Here is a 14,324-nt window from a genome sequence, read left to right on the forward strand (position 1 = left end):
ATCTCTCTGCACCACCACCTCACACGGCGATCACCACATCTCTCTGCACCACCGCCTCACACAGCGATCACCACATCTCTCTGCACCACCACCTCACACGGCGATCACCACATCTCTCTGCACCACCGCCTCACACAGCGATCACCACATCTCCCTGCACCTCTACCTCACACAGCGATCACCACATCTCTCTGCACCACCACCTCACACAGCGATCACCACATCTCTCTGCACCACCACCTCACACAGCGATCACCACATCTCCCTGCACCTCTACCTCACACGGCGATCACCACATCTCTCTGCACCACCGCCTCACACAGCGATCACCACATCTCCCTGCACCTCTACCTCACACAGCGATCACCACATCTCTCTGCACCACCACCTCACACAGTGATCACCACATCTCTCTGCACCACCGCCTCACACAGCGATCACCACATCTCCCTGCACCTCTACCTCACACGGCGGTCACCACATCTCCCTGCACCACCGCCTCACACAGCGATCACCACATCTCTCTGCACCACCACCTCACACGGCGATCACCACATCTCCCTGCACCACCGCCTCACACGACGATCACATCTCTCTACACCACTGCCTCACACGACGATCACCACATCTCCCTGCACCACTGCCTCACACGGTGATCACCACATCTCTCTACACCACCACCTCACACGACGATCACCACATCTCCCTGCACCACTGCCTCACACGGTGATCACCACATCTCTCTACACCACCACCTCACACAGCGATCACCACATCTCTCTGCACCACCGCCTCACACGGCGATCACCACATCTCCCTCCCACCACCGCCTCACACAGTGATCACCACATCTCCCTCCCACCACCACCTCACACAGTGATCACCACATCTCCCTCCCACCACCACCTCACACAGTGATCACCACATCTCCCTCCCACCACCGCCTCACACAGCGATCACCACATCTCTCTGCACCACCACCTCACACGGCGATCACCACATCTCCCTGCACCACCGCCTCACACAGTGATCACCACATCTCTCTGCACCACCACCTCACACAGTGATCACCACATCTCTCTGCACCACCACCTCACACGGCGATCACCACATCTCCCTGCACCACCGCCTCACACAGTGATCACCACATCTCTCTGCACCACCACCTCACACAGTGATCACCACATCTCCCTCCCACCACCGCCTCACACAGCGATCCCCACATCTCCCTCCCACCACCGCCTCACACAGTGATCACCACATCTCCCTGCACCACCATCTCACACAGTGATCACCACATCTCCCTCCCACCACCGCCTCACACAGCGATCCCCACATCTCCCTCCCACCACCGCCTCACACAGCGATCACCACATCTCTCTGCACCACCACCTCACACAGTGATCACCACATCTCTCTGCACCACCACCTCACACAGCGATCACAACATCTCTCTGCACCACCGCCTCACACAGCGATCACAACATCTCTCTGCACCACCACCTCACACAGCGATCACCACATCTCCCTCCCACCACCGCCTCACACAGTGATCACCACATCTCTCTGCACCACCGCCTCACACAGTGATCACCACATCTCCCTCCCACCACCACCTCACACGGCAATCACCACATCTCCCTCCCACCACCGCCTCACACAGTGATCACCACATCTCTCTGCACCACCGCCTCACACAACGATCACCACATCTCTCTGCACCACCGCCTCACACGGCGATCACCACATCTCTCTGCACCACCGCCTCACACAGCGATCACCACATCTCCCTGCACCTCTACCTCACACGGCGGTCACCACATCTCCCTGCACCACCGCCTCACACAGCGATCACCACATCTCTCTGCACCACCGCCTCACACAGCGATCCCCACATCTCCCTGCACCACCACCTCACACGGCGATCACCACATCTCCCTGCACCTCTACCTCACACGGCGGTCACCACATCTCCCTGCACCACCGCCTCACACAGCGATCACCACATCTCTCTGCACCACCGCCTCACACAGCGATCACCACATCTCCCTCCCACCACCACCTCACACAGCGATCACCACATCTCCCTGCACCTCTACCTCACACGGCGGTCACCACATCTCCCTGCACCACCGCCTCACACAGCGATCACCACATCTCTCTGCACCACCGCCTCACACAGCGATCCCCACATCTCCCTGCACCACCACCTCACACGGCGATCACCACATCTCCCTCCCACCACCGCCTCACACAGCGATCACAACATCTCCCTCCCACCACCACCTCACACAGTGATCACCACATCTCTCTACACCACCGCCTCACACAGCGATCACAACATCTCTCTGCACCACCACCTCACACGGCGATCACCACATCTCCCTCCCACCACCACCTCACACAGCGATCACCACATCTCCCTCCCACCACCGCCTCACACAGTGATCACCACATCTCCCTCCCACCACCACCTCACACAGCGATCACAACATCTCTCTGCACCACCACCTCACACGGCAATCACCACATCTCTCTGCACCACCGCCTCACACGGCAATCACCACATCTCTCTGCACCACCGCCTCACACAGCGATCACCACATCTCTCTGCACCACCACCTCACACAGCGATCACCACATCTCTCTGCACCACCGCCTCACACGGCAATCACCACATCTCTCTGCACCACCGCCTCACACAGCGATCACCACATCTCCCTGCACCTCTACCTCACACAGCGATCACCACATCTCTCTGCACCTCTACCTCACACGGCGGTCACCACATCTCCCTGCACCACCGCCTCACACAGCGATCACCACATCTCTCTGCACCACCACCTCACACGGCGATCACCACATCTCTCTGCACCACCGCCTCACACAGCGATCCCCACATCTCCCTGCACCACCGCCTCACACAGCGATCACCACATCTCCCTGCACCTCTACCTCACACGGCGGTCACCACATCTCCCTGCACCACCGCCTCACACAGCGATCACCACATCTCTCTGCACCACCGCCTCACACAGCGATCACCACATCTCCCTCCCACCACCACCTCACACAGCGATCACCACATCTCCCTGCACCTCTACCTCACACGGCGGTCACCACATCTCCCTGCACCACCGCCTCACACAGCGATCACCACATCTCTCTGCACCACCACCTCACACGGCGATCACCACATCTCCCTCCCACCACCGCCTCACACAGCGATCACAACATCTCCCTCCCACCACCACCTCACACAGTGATCACCACATCTCTCTACACCACCGCCTCACACAGCGATCACAACATCTCTCTGCACCACCACCTCACACGGCGATCACCACATCTCCCTCCCACCACCACCTCACACAGCGATCACCACATCTCCCTCCCACCACCGCCTCACACAGTGATCACCACATCTCCCTCCCACCACCACCTCACACAGCGATCACCACATCTCCCTCCCACCACCACCTCACACAGCGATCACAACATCTCTCTGCACCACCGCCTCACACAACGATCACCACATCTCTCTGCACCACCGCCTCACACGGCAATCACCACATCTCTCTGCACCACCGCCTCACACAGCGATCACCACATCTCTCTGCACCACCACCTCACACAGCGATCACCACATCTCTCTGCACCACCGCCTCACACGGCAATCACCACATCTCTCTGCACCACCGCCTCACACAGCGATCACCACATCTCCCTGCACCTCTACCTCACACGGCGGTCACCACATCTCCCTGCACCACCGCCTCACACAGCGATCACCACATCTCTCTGCACCACCGCCTCACACAGCGATCACCACATCTCCCTCCCACCACCACCTCACACAGCGATCACCACATCTCCCTGCACCACCGCCTCACACAGCAATCACCACATCTCCCTGCACCACCGCCTCACACGGCGATCACCACATCTCCCTCCCACCACCGCCTCACACAGCGATCACCACATCTCTCTGCACCACCGCCTCACACAGCGATCACCACATCTCCCTCCCACCACCACCTCACACGGCAATCACCACATCTCCCTCCCACCACCGCCTCACACAGCAATCACCACATCTCTCTGCACCACCGCCTCACACAGCGATCACCACATCTCTCTGCACCACCACCTCACACGGCGATCACCACATCTCTCTGCACCACCGCCTCACACAGCGATCCCCACATCTCCCTGCACCACCGCCTCACACAGCGATCACCACATCTCCCTGCACCTCTACCTCACACGGCGGTCACCACATCTCCCTGCACCACCGCCTCACACAGCGATCACCACATCTCTCTGCACCACCGCCTCACACAGCGATCACCACATCTCCCTCCCACCACCACCTCACACAGCGATCACCACATCTCCCTGCACCTCTACCTCACACGGCGGTCACCACATCTCCCTGCACCACCGCCTCACACAGCGATCACCACATCTCTCTGCACCACCACCTCACACGGCGATCACAACATCTCTCTGCACCACCGCCTCACACAGTGATCACCACATCTCCCTCCCACCACCACCTCACACAGCGATCACCACATCTCCCTCCCACCACCGCCTCACACAGTGATCACCACATCTCCCTCCCACCACCACCTCAAACAGCGATCACAACATCTCTCTGCACCACCGCCTCACACAACGATCACCACATCTCTCTGCACCACCGCCTCACACGGCAATCACCACATCTCTCTGCACCACCGCCTCACACAGCGATCACCACATCTCTCTGCACCACCACCTCACACAGCGATCACCACATCTCTCTGCACCACCGCCTCACACGGCAATCACCACATCTCTCTGCACCACCGCCTCACACAGCGATCACCACATCTCCCTGCACCTCTACCTCACACAGCGATCACCACATCTCTCTGCACCTCTACCTCACACGGCGGTCACCACATCTCCCTGCACCACCGCCTCACACAGCGATCACCACATCTCTCTGCACCACCACCTCACACAGCAATCACCACATCTCCCTGCACCACCGCCTCACACGGCGATCACCACATCTCCCTCCCACCACCGCCTCACACAGCGATCACCACATCTCTCTGCACCACCGCCTCACACAACGATCACCACATCTCCCTCCCACCACCACCTCACACGGCAATCACCACATCTCCCTCCCACCACCACCTCACACAGCGATCACCACATCTCCCTCCCACCACCGCCTCACACAGTGATCACCACATCTCCCTCCCACCACCGCCTCACACAGTGATCACCACATCTCCCTCCCACCACCGCCTCACACAGTGATCACCACATCTCCCTCCCACCACCGCCTCACACAGTGATCACCACATCTCCCTCCCACCACCACCTCACACGGCAATCACCACATCTCCCTCCCACCACCGCCTCACACAGTGATCACCACATCTCCCTCCCACCACCGCCTCACACAGTGATCACCACATCTCCCTCCCACCACCACCTCACACGGCAATCACCACATCTCCCTCCCACCACCACCTCACACAGCGATCACCACATCTCCCTCCCACCACCGCCTCACACAGTGATCACCACATCTCCCTCCCACCACCACCTCACACAGTGATCACCACATCTCCCTGCACCACCGCCTCACACAGTGATCACCACATCTCCCTGCACCACCATCTCACACAGTGATCACCACATCTCCCTCCCACCACCTCACACGGTGATCACCACATCTCTCTGCACCACCACCTCACACAGTGATCACCACATCTCCCTGCACCACCACCTCACACAGTGATCACCACATCTCCCTCCCACCACCGCCTCACACGGCAATCACCACATCTCTCTGCACCTCCGCCTCACACGGCGATCAACACATCTCTCTGCACCACCACCTCACACGGCGATCACCACATCTCTCTACACCACCGCCTCACACGGCGATCACCACATCTCCCCTGCACCACCACCTCACACGGCAATCACCACATCTCCCTGAACCACCGTCTCACACGGCAATCACCAAATCTCCCCTACACCACCGTCTCACACGGCAATCACCAAATCTCCCCTACACCACCGTCTCACACACAGCGATCACCACAGTTTCTGGTAACTTTGTGGTATGGTAGTATTGTTGCTTTGCGACTTATTTTGAATATTACCGGTATTATGATAAAAACATTAATTTTCCATTAGATATGTGCATAAAAGTGTGATTTTATTGCATCTTGGGGTCAAAGTAATTTCCGTAGGAACGCATCTTCATTTATATAGTCCGCTGTACGGAATTTCGCTTTATAGACAACTTGTCATGAACAGGTCTGTTCCATACACCGAGGGATGGGCTGCTTTGGTTTCTCTGAAATTAAGACTTTTCTTATAGGCCTCTGAATGTGGGGAGGGGGGCGCTGGTCAATCAAGTGTTACCTCGACCTCTAGCCCACCCTGTCACTCTTAGGGGGCAATAAAGATGAGGGGGGGAAGATGGGGGCTTTGCCTACGCAAACTTCTGTTCAGCGGAGTGACATCAGACAGAAGGGAGCAGCCAGAGGAAATCAGACCACTCCCAAGTTTCAGCTTACAGTGTTTACATAACTTTAAATATGGAATCTTAAAATACTGATAGGTTTCAGATTTTGGTCCTAAGAGGGACTGACCTCTTAACCATGTCACTGCCATTAGTACAATTTAATGCGAGGAGGGACTGGCTCCTGTAAGTATGGGGAAAAACACTCATATTTCATAGCGTCCTTTTAACAAACATTTTGGGTAAAAACATCACATAATCAGACAAGAATGTGAAAAATGAAAGCGTGTGGGATACCCACAAGACAAGTAAAGCCAGGATTTGGGCTGCACACGTAACAATATACTGCAATTCCCCACGCCATCTAAGGCTGCAATAAAGTTATCTCTCCAGTGTCAACAGGGTTAAGGCCATATGAACACTAAGCTGGACAGCGCTGCAAAATGGGGTCAAAAATGAAAGTCACAGTTGACCACAATGTTTTATCGACAATCACTTAACCGGTAATCTCTGACAATCTCATCGTTTCCTCTTGGTCGCTCCAGCACATAGATAATACAATCAGCGCAAATAACTCCACACATCAACGCCACAAACTACCACATCCAAGGCGGAATGGCCACCGCTTCTCTTATGACCGGCCTAGAGTTTATCACAGAACCGTCCCAGAATCCTTTGCTCTCCACGCCTGTTTTTCCTCAGGTTAAAAGCTCGGAAGCAGTGCACGCAAAATGTGCAACAGACGGAATTTTCAACCAATCAGATCAGTGGTGTGAAATAGGTTTGGAAATCAAGATTGGATTTATCCTTAGCCAGCATAAATATACCTGTTGTGTTTTATTTTATTACTTGGTATAGTTTGTGTGTGTATAGAATACATATAAAATCTATAGCTCATGTTAGATTTGAATGTCGTTTTGAAGGAACAAGAATCCCGGCCTGCAAATGTGCATGCAATGGAAATCAAACAGAAATTAAATATGTACTATGCACATCCTCTTCCACACATCAGTTACCCTATAGACTTTATGAGGTGCACTACCATACAACTATAGATTTAATTCAGATCACCCTCTTACACACGCCTGTTACCTCATACACTTTAAATTACGTTAGTGGTGGGTACTTATACGGTTTTCAGAACTCCAGTTAAGAGCTTTCACGCATCTGCTGACCCCACTTTCCAACGTAAAGCGGTTTATATGCCTCTAAAAAGTAAAAGGATCAATAGCAAACATAATAAACACAAAGATACCCAACAAGCTCTGAGAAACCCCAAACATTACCACATAATATATATATATACCGGTGTGTGTGTGTATATATATATATATATATATATATATATATATATATATATATATATATATATATATATATATATATATATGTGTGTGTGTGTCAAAAGGAGTGCTAGTGGGCGTGGCAAAATGTATACAACAAGAAACAAACAAGGAAGCCCAAAGCTACTTCCAATGTGACAAAAATACACAGTGCAATACCTAAATATCTCTTGAATGCCTTGAAAGTGGCAGCAGGCTTAAGATGCTTTGGCCAAAGGGTTAAAGTAAATGACCCTTTTTCAAGAGAATATATAGGTATTGTACTGTGTATTTTTTGTCACATTGGAAGTAGCTTTGGGCACCTTTGTTTGTTTTTTGTTCAATAGCAAACATCCCTGCTGCCTTCGCTAGGGGACTGTAACCAAGCACAGAGCAGTGATTTCAAGGGTGCAGAGATCAAGATAAAGGCATGTTGTACAATATATAGCATGGGAGGAACCATCAAAAAAAGTTATCTTCTGTGTTCATTTCTACAATCTGACTTTTCTCTGATCTGTATCAGTGTATGAGCAGGGGTGCGCAAACTTTTCAGTTTGCGCCCCCCTCCCCGTCTGTGCTCCTCCGCCTTACCTGCTCTCATGCGTCATATCGTCATGCGTCATATCACGTCATGACGTCATGTTGCTATTTGACCCTGCAGCGTCATTTGACGCCGCATTGTCTTGGCGACGCGTCACTGAAGAGCCGGCTGAGAGCAGGTAAGGGAAGTTACAGAGGCCTCACGCCTCCCCCGGCATTTAACTTGCATGCCTGGGGGAAGAGCGCGGGGGCTATGCAACTGCCGCACCCCTCCCCCCCCCCCTAGAAAATCCCACGCCCCCCTGTTTGCGCCCCCCTGGTGTATGGGAGGGAGCATCCATGGTACGTCCCATTTATACAATAGGACTTTTCTCTGTCTGTATCTCAGTGTATAGGACGGAGCCTCCCATCATATCCATAGGGATTAACAGCAGAGGTGGTGTTACATGGCTGACTGATTGCATGTTCAGATATTTATTGCCAAGCCAGAAAAGGGATTAAAATGCTTTTTTAGCAGCAGAAAGAGTGCAGATTAACTGGCACCGAGCAGATTAAAGGCAGATATGAGAAGTGGTTTTGAAAAGCAGAAACCGCAGGTCCACATCGGATTTCATTTGGTGATGAATTTTGGGGCCAGATGGGTCACAATCCATCATTAACCTTTTCAGGGCTGGTACAGCCTACAATGTCCAATAATTCTCAACCCCAAAAACAGAATGTAAAAAATACTCAGCATCATTATACAGTGCAGCTTGTTCATTATCAGGGGGTGGAAGAGTATAGCGATATTCTGCATCATTGTACAGCGCAGCATGTTTATTTAATAAACATATTACATATAATATGGAGTTCATAACATCAGGTCTCACTGTCAAATCCTTCAACAGTTTTCAGATAAATATTCGACAAATCATTTCTGCTGGGCCCCAAATATGACCACAGTTGAGAGTCCTGCGCCTTACAGCAGCTTTGGGATCGCTGCAGCATTATAACCCCATTACGGGCTGACCCCTTAAAAATCTCATAACGAGAGCAGCGCACGTTTTAGATTCTGTGTGGTTCTCTCATTGGGATTTTGGGGGTTCGGTTTTCAGGCTACACCTGAAAAGCCAGTCAACATCATTTCCAATGAAAGACATTACGGATGGTGGGGAAGGGGATACACGGCTGAGGTTTCATTGGAGTACGAGTCCTGTATGTGCTACTCAGTGGGAGGGGGAGTTAATAGTTTGTTTCCTTATATAGCCCGAACAGTGTATGCAGCGCTCTGCATAGAACTTCTGCAGGCGCGAGTCTCTTCCCCGTAGAGCTTACAATCTATTTTTCGGTGTCAGAACGAGTGGGGTAAACAAGTATCTCAAAGAAAGAGTTCAAGCGCTCACACTGTTTCAAATAAAAAATAAAAAACCTGTGGGCACACTTGTGATATAGTGAAAAAAATATATTACTTAGGCGGAGTCCCCGCTGGTGCTGAGCGCGCTCATGCTTGAGAGCGGTGACGTCACCAGCTCTACAAGCATGAGCGCCGGGTGTCCACGCTATTTCGGAAGCGTGCGCGGGAGGGGGGGGGCGTTGTGGGCAAATTGAGCGCGCTCAAAAGTTTTAAAAATTTTTTTACCCAAGCACCAAGCGTGGGTGAGCATGTGTGCCCGCGCATTGAATAAGGTAAGCGCGCCTAGCACTAAGCACACTCAGCGCCAGCGGGGACTCAGCCTTATGGAAGTGGTGCAGCTCCAGAAAAAGGACTCAACCCAAAATAGGTAACTGAAGCAGGGAATTATGAGCGCAAAAACTCCCAAAATGACGTGAAAAAAAACCCAAAAGAATATAATGTAATATTACACAGCTAATTAGTCAGTGCAGTGACACCTCATAGGTATCTCACTCACAATTGTGAAATTAAAAACAGGCGGTGCGGTTGTTCCGAGTCACCAACTCAGGATAAGATTTCTCACATAAACTTTGAGTAATATCCCTCAGGAGCAGGAATCAATATATAAAGGAACAGAGAGGACACAAATCGTGACATATAATATAATATTATATATATAGTAAAAAAAGGTAATACACTTACAAAAGTGCTGTAGGTACAGGCAATTGGACCATCCTGGGTCAAAAGGTAATGGAGGACTGCAACTCTCCTCCCTGGTAGGAACACCTGTGGTGGCCACCCACAGAAAACGATATCCAAATCCAGGTAGGGGATAGCAGGTGTTCATACCAGGGAGGAGAGTTGCAGTCCTCCATTACCATTTCACCCAGGGGGGTCCAATTGCCTGTACCTACAGCACTTTGTAAGTGTATTACCTTTTTCACTATATATAAAGTAAAGTACACTTGGTGACTGGGAACAACCGCACCGCCTGTGTTTATCTTCACAATTGTGAGTGAGATACTTATGAAGAGTCACTGTACTAATTAGCTGTACAATATTGCATTATATTCTTTTGGGGGGGTTTTTTCACGTCATTTTGGGAGTATTTGCGCTCTTAAACAAGTATCACACCTGTTGAACTGACAGGGTATTAGGAATTTGTATGAAAATGTAATTTGTGGTCCAAAACTAGCTGTGAGCATTCAGAATAAACTTACATGAGGTTGATGTATATAAAACCAACTTTCCCCAGTCAATGAAATCAGTAACTTGTCCATCGCCATGCCTCGTACCCACTCAGAATCCACCGCACACCTTCTTCTGACCGCACAGACCCCTGCACCCCCAAATCGACCCTTGGCCTTACCTGTGTCAATGATGCAGCAAGGTCAAACTCATCCAGCAAGGAGTGCAAAATGTAGCTTCCTTTTCGTTGGACTGCGCACTTAATCACCAAAACTGCAGAGCATGTGCAGATGCCGTCACTGTCACTCACCGGCGGAAACGCCAAACAAGTGCCCCATAATGCCTCAAGCCTATTGGCTCCAAACCAAAGCGGCAAGGCATTGTGGGGTGCTAGTTTGGAGGCTCCGGTGGTGAGCGGAGTTTGGCGCCTTAAAGCGCGTGACCCAGCGAATAGGAAACTGCATTTTGCACTTGCCCACCCCGCATTTTTCCAGCCCTGTATGTGTATGTATTTTATATACACATTTGAAGGAAAGAGTCTCCCGGGTGTGAACCGTTGCACTCCAAGCTATGGGGAGCTCCCTGGTGTGGAGTCTGAAATTCCACTGCAAGAATTCCAGTCCAGGAAAAACAAATCTGGTAACCAAGGCCTCACTGCAGCAGCCAATAGGAGGCCGCAACATCATTGTGAGATGACACTGCAGCATCCGATGGAGCTGCTCTTTTATGCAATAGGACTTTGTTATGGTCTATATCAGTTTCTGGGTTACAATTGTCCCATCTACATAAAATAAAGGTTAGCAGACTGTACAAGTCTTACCACCTCCAGTACATATACACCCATCGGCTATACTCCCATTACCGCTATACATATGTAGGCATGTGGATGATGTTACACTTACTACATGTAAATCCATACCTACAACACCGTTCATAGGGCTGGCAAACAATGAAGCGACTTGAACAACAACAACAACAAAAATAGCCTGACAAAGCAACCTAACATTTTGGGAAAATTAATCTGATTACATTTGACAAAGGTGGGCACATTTATGCTACAAACAAAGAACATCCCAAAATAAATCCATTTTTTGGTTTACATACAAAGTGAAGCCATTAATCTGTCATTAGGTAGTTGTTCTCTGGGCTTCTAATTAAAAAGTACTAGTACTCAACACTTGTCATTAGGCCACTTCCACAGCGAGCATATTACATACACACTATATGAACACACATGCCTATTATATATGTAAATATCAAATGCTGCATATATTAAAACAAAAAAGTTTGTTTTTAAATCTGCTTGGGTTGCCTCTAATAAAATGCTACTTTATTAGCTCAATGTAAAAATAAATATGTTTCTATTTTTACCTGGTTTGTTTACTTTAATATCATCTGGTAAATATGTATCTCCCTTTATCTCTGAATTAGAATCAGCGGTTTCCACCTTTTTGGTTAAGGAACTCTATCATTATATTGTGACATTTTGCAGAACCCCAACCCTCTCTAATCCCACGTCTGAGATCAGATGCATTGTAAGGAACCCCAACTCTTGCTAATAGCGCGTTGTAGATCAGATGCATTGTAAATTCTTCTGTATTTGGTACTATTTTCGAATGACCTGAAAATTGCAGGAAACCCTTTACGGATACCCGCGATATCCAACGGTTTCTAGGAACCCTTGTTGAAAAACACTGGAGTAAGCAAAACAGAAGATTAGGTAAAGTTTGTAAAAAATCCTATGGAGACACCAAAGGTTTAAAATGCTTATAATTATGGGGGGGTTTCCAAGTACATTTAACCCATTAAACATGTCGCTGTCATTAGGTCCCTTTGGTCCTATATTGAACAGACTATAAACGTTTATAACTACTATAATAAAACAAATGGGAACTCCGCAACACCTGATAGGAGCATAAGCACAGTGTGAAACTGTTTAAACTGTAACAATATCTGAACATTTCATTTTTCTGTCAAAAAACCTATTGATCACCAAGTCATTAATAGGGCATATTATGTTTGCAATGTACTGTAAATCCTTAGTAGCAGAATCAAGAGAAAGCCCTCAGCCATGTCGCTCCTTCTCTACTATCAGAAAGGTTTGTTTCATAGTAAAAAGAAGTTTAATAGATTTTCAGATTTAACCCCAAAAAGTCCAACCACGAATCCCACAGAAAATCCAGCACAGCTACTCTCATTAGGGGCTCATTAATGGATCTGCCCTAAATGAGGTCAGAATGCTGCAGACATAACTCGGCCCAGCTTTAGGATAAGGCCTTTTTCAGGCCAACATTAATTAAAAGAGAAATATGATTTAGAGTCAACGGTGATCCTACAATACAGAAGGACAATTGATTTAAGATAAATAAGTTCCTTACCTTCTCTGGCTTTCAGCAAAACTGTGTTTGCTACAATATTCTCTAGCTCCATCACTTTCCAGATTTAGAAGAAATACCATAAGAAAGGAAAAGTTGCCGAATGGTTGTAATATACTGTACTCAAAATGAAGGTATATACTAGGGAAACACTGATCATGCCATAAAGAGTGGGCTGTGAGACCAACAACCTTTTTTTATAGGCGAACCCGCTTATTACGAATATCAGAAAATGAGTTTCAATTACATTCTTACACAGGATCTTCAGAGATCAAGCGATTGAAGAGGTTGTTACAAGTTGTAACAAAGGCGGGGGTTAAATTCTCCTTTAGGTGTGATTTATTCACATCCAGCAATATTATGAATTCATTAAAATGCAATTTATACGATAGGACAACGTAAGATCAAGCAATGTGAAATAGATAGTGGGCTTCTCTCTCCTTTATGTAGTCATAAGTTAACTACGAATATATTAAAAATAATAGTAATAAAAATATACACTAGACAACCCTCAGATCTAGATATAAGAGGGGGAGGGGTCGAACCTACCAACACACTAGGGACTAGATTAGGGTTATAGAGCTTGCAAAGGGGATTCTTATGGGGTGATCCATTTACCCAAGCTACAAATAATAAAAATAAATTGAAATATAACCGGGGGTACCCCAAACCCAGCCATAAGGGAACGGGGCGGGGGGCGCGTCTGGAATGCACCACAGATAAATGGGGTGTCAGGGCTTCGTTGTAGGGTGATCAGCCTCCCTATTCGCCTGTAAGAATATAGGGTGGGGGGGGGGTCAGGGCGTGGATTTCCTTCTGGTTCCCAGGCAGCACACAGATCGGGCGCTCTGTGCCGTGGGATGTGTCCGATGGGTCCCCCACGCGTGATCACCCCTCAGCCCCGGGCAGCAGCAGCTGCAGCAGGAAGTAACATGGAACGCGGTGTAACAAGGCTGCGGGAGGGCTGAATGCACAACGTTCCAAGG

At 49.6% G+C, this 14,324-nt stretch overlaps 1 protein-coding gene across 1 annotated transcript in view; it reads right to left on the reverse strand.

The window, feature by feature from the left end:
• LOC142495576 (G protein-coupled receptor kinase 5-like) overlaps positions 1–14,324 on the reverse strand; it is a 68,790-nt gene extending 54,466 nt beyond the window's left edge. Inside the window, exon 1 of the mRNA XM_075601219.1 lies at positions 13,342–14,324. Within this exon, the coding sequence (XP_075457334.1) occupies positions 13,342–13,393 (52 nt within the window). The 5' untranslated portion in view covers positions 13,394–14,324. The remainder of the gene's footprint in view (positions 1–13,341) is intronic.

This window comes from Ascaphus truei, chromosome 5 (genome assembly GCF_040206685.1).
Source record: "Ascaphus truei isolate aAscTru1 chromosome 5, aAscTru1.hap1, whole genome shotgun sequence".
Lineage (NCBI taxonomy): Eukaryota > Metazoa > Chordata > Amphibia > Anura > Ascaphidae > Ascaphus > Ascaphus truei.